Genomic DNA, 12,116 nt, shown 5'->3' on the forward strand with positions numbered 1-12,116 from the left:
TGCTTTCGTGGCACTCTAATATGTCTGTCCAAATCAAGATCTCCACATTTGGCTGTGGGGAAGCATTCCCAAAGCAGTGTTGCCTGAGGAGCTGCCTGTTTGTATTCTCAGCTAAGTACAAGCAGAAGTGCTAGAGCAAAGCAATTTCTGATGCCTGCCCAGTCTATTACAAACCCATCTTTCACACACAGCACTCCATTTCCAAGAGTCTTCTGACTGATTTTGAGGCTGCATGGTATTGCTCAGGTCTATTACCCCAGTAATATTTCCTAGGAAGTTCTGGCAAAGGTTTGCTAGAATGTGGATATGTGAAATTTACTGGATCTTTCCCAACATCTAAACAGTAGAAATTAGATCCCAAACAGGTAATACATTTTTTCCTGGCATGGATATCTTAATGCTTGAGGTTTGTGAGTCTTTTATCAGCAGAATGTGCCTTCCATGGGTGTCACACCTTCACCTCTCACACCTCACTGTGCTTCCACAGAGGTCCCCTGTTTGACTTGTTCTCTTTCACTTTTTTGCTGATGCTGAAATGCAGACCTACCAATGTGACTTTTCCCCATCCACAGTAAAGGTTAGCACTGTATTTAATCCCCCCCATCCTTTGAGACTACCTTGGTTTTCCTCCACTTTTCAAAATTAATTGCCAGCGACAGAGTCAATTCATTAGCTAAATTAAAAACCTGGGAAGCATATTGTCCAGATCTGCTGATCCCAACCTATCACGGAGTTGAACAAAGTATTTCCTTACCTGGCCTTCATTAGCAGCTGTATTGGCCAAGCTTCTATTCCCTTCCAATTGTCCGTACCACTCTCCCTGTTATAGACCAATTAAAAAAAGGAGATGAAAAAGCAGGCCAGCAACTCAACCACTGGAGATCCCTCATTGATTTCTTTGCCTCTCTTCATGCATTAATGGGTCCATTTTCACATTTTCACTTTTTCTCTTTCAAAGTATTAACAGCTGTTCCTGTGCCATTAAAAGACTATTAATAAAGACACCTCTTCATTTCAGTTTTCAGCTCTAACTTTCTTGTGGTTTGTGGGAATGAAACAAAGCAATACAGTGGGAAAAGCACACATCTACATGCTTTGATGCACTACCTAATTTACTTGGGAGAGGTAAATAACAGTCTGTTAGCTGCCACTTGTCTCAGAACCCTACTTATTTTATTTTTGCTCATCAAGCACATGCAGATTTATTTCATTTAGTGCCATTTGTGCCTTAGGCATTCAAGGCTGCATCACCACCCAAATGCAGGCAAAGGTCACCTTCCCAGCTGTCCTGTCTCCAGGCACCTCAGGGCTTTTTCCATATTGTCCCCTCTACAGGTGGCAGAGGCCCTTGGGTCTGTACAGCGCCTGCACCGGTGACACTGACCAAAAGCAAATTCCCAGGGGCTGAAGTCAGGCACATCATAACACCCTCTCCTGAACAACAGCTTTTTGGGGGGCAAATATAGCAGAGAAGGAAGAGTCTTAAATATTAGAGTAGCTGATTCCACTCCAGGTAATATCATCCAGAAATATGAAAGGGGAGCCTGTAAGAAGGCTGTGGTGTGCCACCTTACATTTTTTTATTTAATTCTCAGAAAAGATCAGAGAGCAAAGGCTCTACTCAGGCCAGCCTGACTTATCACTGGGGCCAGCTTTAACTTCCTAGTTAAGATAGAGGTCAATGAGGTGCCCATATAAATTCCAAAATAAAGAGTAAATTTGAGCAGACATGGTCTATCTCAGCAAGATGGTGAGCATAAAGGAATCAATTAAATTGTTCTGCAACATTATCTGTAACAAATTATTCTGTACATTAGTTGAAAATCTGAACTGTGCCCAGGGTCTACCCAGTTACACTCAATAGGAGACTTACTAATCACTGAAATGAGCCTAAGCATTAGACTCAAATTGATTGAATCCCAGAGGAAAATACTGAGAACTGAAACCTGTAGAAGTCCCACAGCAGCAGATTCATTTGATGGAAATCTGATTGATCTGTGCAAGCAGGAAAAAAGCCCATAAGAAACTGATCATTGAGATTTTTAGAACATTTCCTGTGGCCAGCATACAATAATCTGCAATAACAGACATTTTCAGTAGCACATGAAACTGTGGCAGAGTATGAGAGTCCAAAAGAACAAGGTGAAGAGGGCAGATTTGAGGATGTGGTTCCCAGTCCAGGGACATTCTGCACATTTGTGCATGTTTATAAAGCTATCCACTAGAGCAGAAGAAGAGGTGGAATGAAAAGACAGGAGCACAGGATTAATTCAGTCCACTTAGCATTTATTTTGAGTAAGTAATCTGAGCTCAAAGGAATAGAAGCATACAGATCGATTTGAAATCCTTCTGCACTGGATTCTGTGTTACAGCACTTAGGCACTTCAGTTTGCTTGCAGTTGTGGACTAGTGAAGCACCAGGCATAATACAACATTGTGACTGTCGTGGCAGGAAGGCTGTGATTAGAAGAGAAGGTCCTGGGGAGGTGGGGCAGTGCTGAGCTGAGCCATCTTCCTGCTCTGCCTGGAGACTTGTGCTCAGCTCTCACCCTGGGCTCACTCCCTGGAGGATGGCTCCAAGGGCTGCCTGTGCATGTGTGAACAAAAGGGTGAGAAAAACCTGGTTTAGATAAGAGGCTAACTATGCACTATCTTAACTATGAAAGGTACTGGGTCAGAGCCCCTCACTCTCTTTTTTCCCCCTCTCTTTCACTTCCACTGTTTGCCCCAGCTCTGGACCATCTGCATGAGCTGATGATATTCTCTGTTCCCTCTTCTCCACCTTTATTTCTCTTCTCCCTTGCTTTGCCTGGGCAAAGCACAGCTGTAATTTTCTATTCCATACTCCATACTGTTTCTTGTGGGAATGGGGAGCCTGTGGATGTGTTTTGTGACTTGTGAGCCAGCACCTTTGAGAAGTTTCTTTTGAGGACTTGAAAGTTTATGGCAGTGTACAGTAAAAAATTATAAGTTTCTTAGACACAACAAGTGGAAGCCTATTGTAGAAATTTAAGGGCTCTTTAGTCAGCACCTTTTGAGTCTCAGTAGTGGGCTGGCTGCTGGAGTTGAATGAACTACAAGAGTTCCCTGACCCATGGCCTGGTGGCTTTCTTCAACCTGGTGAGAATTTATAACAAACATCATGGCCCTCCCTGCACCCTCTTCTTTAATTAAACAACAACAACACCAAAACAAACAAACAAACAAACAAGAAAAAAAATTGTTGTACATCTGGTTCCCTGTGCTATGGGAAGTTCTGCTCCCTCTCAAACCCTCCCTGGTGCATCTTGCCCAGGAAAAGTGTTTTTCAGGAGAAACCCTCTTTTTCTATGAGAACAGTTTTAAAGAGAAATGGATGCACATGGCCAGTCTATGTGGCACATAGGCACAGTTGCTGAAAGCTTTCCATGTCCTGGGTCAGTGATTTCCCTGACCAGCTCCGGGGTCCTCGTGCACTGAGGCTCCTGACAGCTGTGTTTCATGGAGGTAATTCAGGTTCAATCCTGTGTGCCCTGTGCCCCTGCAGGCCCAGCAGCACAGTCAGTCACGGTGGGCTGGTCTGAGCAGCTGCTGCCCTGGGCTGGGGGCAAATGCTGTGTCTGCATTGCTGCTCTTTTCTCCCTTCAAGGGCCTGGTCAGGAACACAAGCTGTTTTCCCCGGACATGACCATGGTAGCTTGTCTTGGTTTGGAAAGCCAGGAGTCTGCTAAGGAAGGCAGGAGCCTCCCCTGAAATGGAGAATGTAAAACGCTCCCCACCCCTCCGAATTGCTATAAATTTTAAATTAAGGGGCTCTCAGGCAAAAAATGTGGGAGCAAGAAATAACAGTTCTTTAATAGGGAAGAAAAATAAAAGGATAAAATAAACAATGCAGTACACTAGAAAGCACTGACAGAGTCAGAACCCTGACACCCTGTGGGTCAGGGTGTTGGTAGCAGTCTCATTGGAATTGTGGCTGCAGTCCTCCTGGAGTGTCAGGTGTGGCCCTGCTGGAACAGGGATCCTGTAGAGAAGGATGCATTCTTCCTCTGAAGATCCAGTGGAAGAAGAGGCAGCTGCTGTTCCTCTGGGGAATCCAGTGGAGAAGCCGTGCTGGTGTTTCAGAACCTCTGGATTATATCTGGGTAGCAATGCTTGGCTCCTCCCTCTGGGCAGAGCATCTCCCAATGGGATGCTGTAGTTCTTATCAGTCATGCAGTGACATTCAATAGCTGTTATCAGCAGATGTCCCCTCGGGAGGGAGGAGTGATTGTGGTCACTCAGAGAGAGAGCTAAGGCAAACCGCCCACTTGACAAAAGACAACTGCCATACAGATGGTAATAGAAAACATCTTGCATTGCAATCTGGAACATGGCTGAAGACAGATTCTCCTCGGTGCACACCAGCCAAGCTGTGGGAATGTCTCTGGCAGGCCTGCTGTGCCAGCTTTCAGTCCCCAAGATGTTGGAATTAAGGCAGGTCCAAGAGAAAGAACAGCTTTCAATTCTGAGTGACTGCTTTAATTGCAGATTCTGGGCAATGCCATGCCTAAAGGAGAAGTGATAGTTAAAAACCTGCAGGAACTCAGAGACCTTTGCAGAAGTCTCCTTTGGCTCTTTTACATTCCAGCTGTTACTGCACTGATGTGGCACTAAAGCAACCACTCAACTTCAGCTCACTGGTAAATAAGAAGGATGGAGGAAGATAAATGTCCTGCTTTGAAATAAATCCCTTTCTGGACTCCTGCAGCCACCAGTGGATGAGCTGTCCTGGGCAGCTTGTTCTGGGTGAGCCTGCTCAAGGAGGGGAGTTGGACCAGAGAACCTCCACAGATCCCAAAAGCCCATCAGGGACATCACTGTGCTGAGCACTGTGACAGAACAGGCAGGAAGCTGGCAGGTGGAGCTGTGGCTTGGAGACTCGTGAAAGCTGATGTGTCACTGGGACAGCCTGTCCCAGAGGCCCTCCTCCAAGCCCTGGGCAGCTCTGGAGGCTCTCTGTTCCCCCAGAACTGCATCCAGTGACTACCACACAACAGGAGTCTTTGCTTGTCCAGGTGATGTCCTCCCTTGGGGTCACTGCATGGTGACACTCACAGGACAAGTGAGTGCCTGAGCACAACCTTGCCCTTCCTTCCAAAACTCACCTGGGGAGCAGCAAAGTTGTCCTCCTTTGCCAGACAGGGCCATTGGAAGCTCTTGCTTGGGATCAGCCTGCAAGAACCAGGCTCTGCTCACAGAGCAGCCCCACAACAGAGGGGGCACTGGGGAGCTGCCACCCAGCCCAGCAGCCTGAGCGTGGCAGAACAAGGACCCTCTGCCCTCCTGGGCTCTCTGCTCTGCACAGCAGCATTTCCTCCAGTGCCACTGGCAAGGACATGCTGGTGTTCCTGGTGGCTCTCCAATCCCTCTGCTTGCCAAAAGGCACCACAGACCCTTCATCCCACCCACACCAGTTCACTCCACTAGCAGCACATCCCTGGCACCCCAGCCCAGCCACAGGGCAGCCATCCTCACCTCTGCCAGCCTCTCCAGATTCCTGGCACTAGGTATCCCCCACTGGGTAAAGGATAAGGAGTGGAAGAGGGGAGCAGTGATGCCTCAGCTGGGGGAGCAGAGCTCAGGGACATAGCCCAGAGCAGAGACACTGCATGGCAGCAGCTCACCTCCTTCTCCAGGGGATAGACACTTAGCAGTCACTTGGGCTCCCTTTGTCCTGTGCAGCAGGAAGGGACAGAGAGAGAACTGGATGAGCCCCCAGCTGCCCATCCTCTCCTCTTAGACAGCTGTGCTCAACACCAGCCCCAAACACAGGGGCACCTCTGCCCAGCTGGGGAGCTGTGCTCTCCTGTCTGGCTGCTCCTGGAGCATTTCCCAGCTTAGCCCTGTAATGCTCCCACCCACAGCTCCTTCAGGGAGATGCAGAGAGGAGAACCAGTGCCAGGCCCTGCTGCTGCCCCAGCCCAAGGGCAGATGTGCCTGCACAGCTCTGCCCTGTGGGAAAGGACACAGGGGCAGGAAAAAGGCCCATGGTGGGGCAGGACAGAGGTGCTGCCTGAGCCACGGCTCCCTCTGAGCTGCCAGGGCAGAAGAGCACCTTTTACCCTTCCCAGCTGGGGACCAAAAGGTGACCAGGGGATGTAGGACACGGAAATGTCCCCATCAGCTCCCTGCCAGGGGAGGCAGAGATCATTCCCAGAGCGGTGTGTGCATGGCTGGGAACCTCTCCTGCCCTACCATGGGGTGCAGCAACACAGCTAACCCAGAAGTGGCACTGCAGGAACCCATGGGCCACATGAGAATGATGGAGGTCCCATCCTCACATCCTCATCACTGCCTTCCTCCTGCTCCTCCTCTTCTTCTTCTTCCTCTGCCAGTGCCTCCTTCCTGCTGCTCAGCACCCACAGCTGGCCCAGGGCCAAGCAGAGCTGTGGGTGCAGAGAGGAGAGGCAGGCAGGGAGCTGCAGGCGGCACAGCCCTGGTGTCAGTGTTGGGATGGACACTGGTGCATCCAGCACTACAGTGCCTGACTTATGCCAGGGCATCTCTGCCCTAAAGCCAGGGATGGCACCCTACAGGTGGGTCATGATGAGACTGAGACCCAGGGTCATTAAAACTGAAAAGTAAGGGATTAGGCTTCACATGTTGATCTAGAGGGCTCTGAAATAAGAAGAGCTGCGGTAAAGCAAAATTCTGTCCAAAGCATTTGCAGCCAGAGAAATGCCAGCTTCTTGGATGAGCTTTGAATCAGCTCACCTGTATGAGCCTAAACACAGCACAGAAATGGCTTTTTTTGGTATAAACTCTTATTATTTAACTAATCCTTCAGCAATTGCCCTGAAGTTCTTTCCTCAACGCTTCTGTAGAGAAAAGATCATGGTTCCCTTTTCTAGCATTGTGCCTGCAATTACACTCTGTGGCATTACAATTATGGAGGCATTACACTGTGGTTCTGCTCCACAATATCTGTATATTAACATTAATTTGATATAAGCGCAAGAATAACTGCACGACAGAATAATTGCACTCTAATGATTATATAGTTAAAGTACCTGGATTATAAAAATATACATGCATTAAGTATCAAACTAAAGAGATAATAATAAGTCATTAATTCATATAGGCAACTTCCAGAAATATGAATGAGTTATGATTAGCTATCCTAAGGCACAGCACTAATGTAATTACAGTAATTAAATTGTATTTATGAAGGGTAAAAAAGGGGAAATTGTTGCATGAACCTTTCTTAAGGCTGTTGTTTTCATGCAGAAATGGAAGAATTTTGATCCGTTTTTTAGAATGACTTATACTCTAAGATTTCTCCCTCCCTACTTCTCGCTTCTCATCTTTTTTTTTTTTTTTCCTTTCTCTACAGGGGAAAGACATGCAGGGTTGCTTTATGGACGTCAGCCTTTAAGGAGGTAAGGAAGGTAGCCAGGAAGGGAATACAGGAAAGGAAGAGAGGAAAAGGAAGGATGGGGAGGACAGAGGGAAGGGAAGGGAAGGGAAGGGAAGGGAAGGGAAGGGAAGGGAAGGGAAGGGAAGGGAAGGGAAGGGAAGGGAAGGGAAGGGAAGGGAAGGGAAGGGAAGGGAAGGGAAGGGAAGGGAAGGGAAGGGAAGCAAGGAAGAACAGCGCACAGGTATGTCCAGCATTGCCTGCACAGAGAGAAGAGGCGGGGAACGGGACCCCAGAGCCCTCCGCAACACGGGGGTGGCAGCCGGGCTCGGTGCCCGGTGCCCGCCCCCAGCCCCTCCGGGCCATGTGGGGGTGCGGCTCCAGCCGTGCTCTTGCCGGGTCCCCCCCTGGGGGGAGCAGTGGGCCGCTGCCCTGCCGTGCCGCTCCCGCTCCCGGGGCTGCCGCGCGTGTCGCGGCCCGGTCCCGTGGGTCGCGCACCCGGCCCCGCTCCCGCGCCCGCCGGGCCATTTTTTTCCTCAATGAACGCTCCGCCCGCCCCGCCCCCGTACATTTGCATAATGAGGGCTACCGGGGACGCCATTGGCTGCTGGGGGGCGCGCTCGGCCGTGACGTCAGCGCCGGCTGGGTAATGCCTGCGTTGTGGCGGGTAGTTGGAGCCGGCAAAGCCCGCGCAGCGCCGGCCCCGGGCGGAGCGGCCGCCGGCGGCCCCGAGCTCCGTGTGCAGAGCACCGCGCTCCCCGGCGCCGCTCCGCGGGCGCGGAACGGGGCGCTGCCGGCCTCCCGCGGGTCATGGCTGGGGACGGGCTGCCCGCCCGCCTCCTGGCCGCCGCCTGCCTCGCCTTGAGCTTGGCCCCGGGGGCGGCGGGACCGCGGGACACCCCCGGCCTCTCGCGGCTGCAGAGGAGGAGCCTGGCGATGGACTTCGTGGTGCCCTCGCTGTTTCGCACCTACGTGCGGGAGCTGGTGCTGGGGCCGCCGGGGCGCGCCGCGGCGCGGTGCCGCCTGCGCCTGGACTGCGCGCCCCTGCTCCGCGCCGCCCGCGGGGCGCTGCCGCGGGCCGAGCCGCCCGCCGCCCCCGCCGGGCCCTCCGCGGCCGGTCGGCGGCTGCGGCGCGCCAAGCAGCTGGTGCTGGAGGTGGGCGAGGGCACCGTGCGGGACGGCTGCGCCGGCGAGCCGCCGCCGGGCTCCGGCGGGGCGCACCTGGAGTTCAACCTCACCGAGCTCTTCGCCTGGTGGCTCCGCGCCGGCGACGGGCGGCTGCGGGTGCGGCTGATGCCCGAGCGCCGCGGCGCCCTCCCGGGCAGCGAGCGAGGGCTCTCGGCGGCCATCCGCGCCGCCCGCCCCCGCCTCCTCTTCCACGTCTCCGCGGCAGGTGAGCCGTGCGTTGCATGCCGCGCACCGCGCCGGGCAGCGCCCGCCGAGCCCCGGCCGTGCCGGGCGCCCTCCCCGCGGCCAGAGCCCCGCGCCGTCCCGGGCACCGACAGCCCCGCCGGTGCGGGAAGCGATGCTGCCGCCCCGAGCAGTCGCGCCTTGTCCCTAAGGGCTGCGCTTTACCGGTGCGAAATGTACCGAAGCGCTTTGGTGGGGCCAGGAGGACTGAAAGTGATGAGGGATTTTTGCGAAACGCCAAGAGTTCCTGTGTGCTAGAAAGCCGCAAGGAAGACCTAGAAGGTTAAAGTGTCATTAGTCGAAGGACAGCAAAATCAGGTTCTTTGAAACTTAAAAAATATCATCCTAAAAAGGGGTGTTTCCTCAAAGTGCTGCGAGGGTTTTCAAGGTTATGTGCCAGCAGATCAGGGAACAGCACAAACATCTCCAAAGCTGGGTCTGGCTCCCGATTTTGTGCTTTAATGCTACTATCTCTATTACTGGATATTGATATTAATATTATTACTCTTCTTTAAACACTAAATATAAGGGCTGATTGACATTTTAAAACCCCAAAGGATCCTTAGTGAACTGAATTCTATCAGCTACAGTACATGAAGTTGTACATCTGAGAAGGCTCATGCAGCACTGGTACTTGTGTGAAGAGAGAACCTGGCTTAGAATTTTGGTTCTGGTGGGTGGTGATTGGCAGCCATGGTTTGGGGCAGCTCCTTTATCTCAAATCAGGACTCTGTTGTGGGCCAGTGATCAAGAGAAATTTCCATTCTGTGTGTGCATTGTATCTTTAACAGAAGCTGTGATTCAGCCTTTCCTACTAGAAGAATATAATACCTAGAGGACTGCAGGTCCAAATAATTTGTCACAGTGAGTTAAGTCAGGTACCTTTTATGAAGCTTTGTAGAAGTCAATGGTGTGTCCCTGAGTAGCCACCTACTTAATGGACCACAGAATACACTTCAATAAATTCACAAGAGGAGGGAGAAGTCACTGCTGGGCTTTGAATACAAAGTTGGAGTAACTGATTTTTGATGCTCATCTGAAAAGATGGGATAGGCTTCTGAAGAACTACAAATGGAACCCATCTCCTTCCTTGCTGCCTGAAATGAAAACCAAGGCTGACTGTCAGGGTAGGCTGTGCGTGAGTAAGTCCTGCAGCTGTGGCTAAAGTTGGGTACCCAGGTTGGCTCTTCCCGTGTTGGATCTGGCAGGGATAGCACAGAGGTGCTGTCCACCACAAGGTGGCTAGGTGAGGCCAACACCCCCCCCCTCCTTGCTACATTGCCTTAAAGAAAGAATAATTAAAAATTAAAGACACCAAACCCTCCTGTCTCCTTTTCTTTCTGTTTGGGGAATTTGTTGTGATTAGCACTTGTTTCGATTTACAGATCTCCTCGGGCAGTGAAGCCTTAGTTGCAAATGCCATTTTTACTCCGGTACTTGCAGCAGTGATGGAGCTTGAGGACATGCATTTGTCTTCTTAGAGGATGAAGGTGTGTTTTTAACCTGAGGGAAGGGCATATATAAGAACTAGCAGGTTCTCTGATGTGAATACAATGCAGGTGGAGCTTTAACCAAAGCTATTAAAACTCACAGGCTTTATTTTGTCTGTTGTCTCACTGTTGAGGAGAAATGCATGTTTTTCCAGATCAGTAGGAAGGTATGCCCCTGTAAAATCATGTTGGAGAGAAAGCTCTGCTGTTCTTACTGCAACACAATCATGCAAAGTCAGTCACAGAGGAGGCAGGAAAATGAGGAGAAGAGGGAAGGAATATGGACCTCCTTTACCTCTGTTGCAGTGGTAACTTCTCCTTGCAGCTGTTCATAATCCTCTATAAAAATCCTGGTCTCTTTCTGAATTGCACCTCTGCTTTTCCAGCAGTGACTCCTCAGCACAGTTACACTGTTTATGGCTTTGCCCTGCTTTTGTAACGTGGGTTTGTTTAACAACATCAGGAAATGCATTCCTCCTGCTTTGCTGAGGTGCTGCCTGTGTGAACACCATGTGTCACTGCCAGCCTTGGGTTGGTGCTGTGCAGCCCTGCCGACAGCAGGATGTGCTGACACAGTGATAACAGCACACACAGCCTCCTCCAGCCTGCCAGATTCCAGCAGTTATTGACACCATTGCAGCTAATGTGCACAGGGCTTAGCTAAAGCCCTTCCTAAGGCTACTGAGCCTTTCCTTCGTTGCTTAAGCTAATTGGAAATGGATTTCAAACAACGCAATCCTCCCATCAACCATGGAAAACTGCTTCACTTATGTTGGCATACTGGGCTTTTGTTTTTCCTCTTGTTTGTTAGAGATGTACAGGGTTGCAGTACTTCCCAGAAAAATGTATAATTACCTTGCTAAATTGCTTTCACCATGTTATCCTCCATGTGAATGGAGTATGAATTATATTTTAGGGTGAGAAAAAATGGCAAAGGGATGAAGTCCCACTGACCTTAGAGGTGACAACAGAGTCCTGTAAATAATGCTTTATTCTCTTTAACTTATACTTTCATTTGCTGGCTCAAAGAAAAATTTAACTGGAGTGAATCCTTTCCCTTTTTAAGAGCATGCTTGTACAAAGCATAAAGCACTTTGTCTCAGTCTGTTACTGAACAATTAGTAAAGGATGTACTTATGGGCAGCTGTTGTTCAACAGACAAGCCATAAATTTGAATTTCTACAGGGCTCTCCTGCAAATATTCTTGATGCCAGATTTCTCTCACACTCTTCCTTGTGGGAACAGAGCATCCTGCAAGAAGCTTCCATTTAGAGAAACTGCATGGAACTTTCATTCAGTTGGAATAGGACCAAACCTCAGCCCATCTACCATTTCTCTGTCAGCTTGGCCTTTTTAAATTTGGATTCAAGAAAGTTTTCCTCTCTTGGAAATGCTTTCAGACTTAGTATTGCCTTCTTAGCCTTCTCCCAGTGCTTCTCTGGGATAAAAAAAAAGAAATCCAAATTATTTGAATCTTTTCTGTGTGAAAGACACACAACAAGAAATGCAGAGGAAGGGAGATGGAAGCTTGGACAGGAGTGCAGTGCTGCAGATCTCCTGGATTTGAGGTCCAGATCTCCTCTCAACTACCAGGTTGCTGTTGACTTTTCTCTCATTGTCTGTGGTTTTGACTGGAAACTCTGCTGTGCCTCCAAGGAAACCTTTCCCAACAGAATCTAATGAAAACCAGCACATTGCCATGGGGAACTGAACAGCCAGTGTGAACATTACTGTCAGAAGATCTTCAGTTCTGGCTGTAGTTCTGATCTTACAGGATTTGCTGTATGGTGTTGAACCACAGTGGGTCTCTGTAGCAGTGTACTATTGAGCTTTCTTGGGGG

At 50.1% G+C, this 12,116-nt stretch overlaps 1 protein-coding gene across 1 annotated transcript in view; it reads left to right on the plus strand.

Moving 5' to 3' along the window:
• Positions 1–8,668: 8,668 nt before the first annotated feature.
• ALK (ALK receptor tyrosine kinase) overlaps positions 8,669–12,116 on the plus strand; it is a 312,288-nt gene continuing 308,840 nt past the window's right edge. The window contains exon 1 of the mRNA XM_063152446.1: positions 8,669–8,768. Coding sequence (XP_063008516.1) covers positions 8,669–8,768 — 100 coding nt within the window. The remainder of the gene's footprint in view (positions 8,769–12,116) is intronic.

Source organism: Melospiza melodia, chromosome 3 (assembly GCF_035770615.1).
Source record: "Melospiza melodia melodia isolate bMelMel2 chromosome 3, bMelMel2.pri, whole genome shotgun sequence".
In the NCBI taxonomy this organism is placed as follows: domain Eukaryota; kingdom Metazoa; phylum Chordata; class Aves; order Passeriformes; family Passerellidae; genus Melospiza; species Melospiza melodia.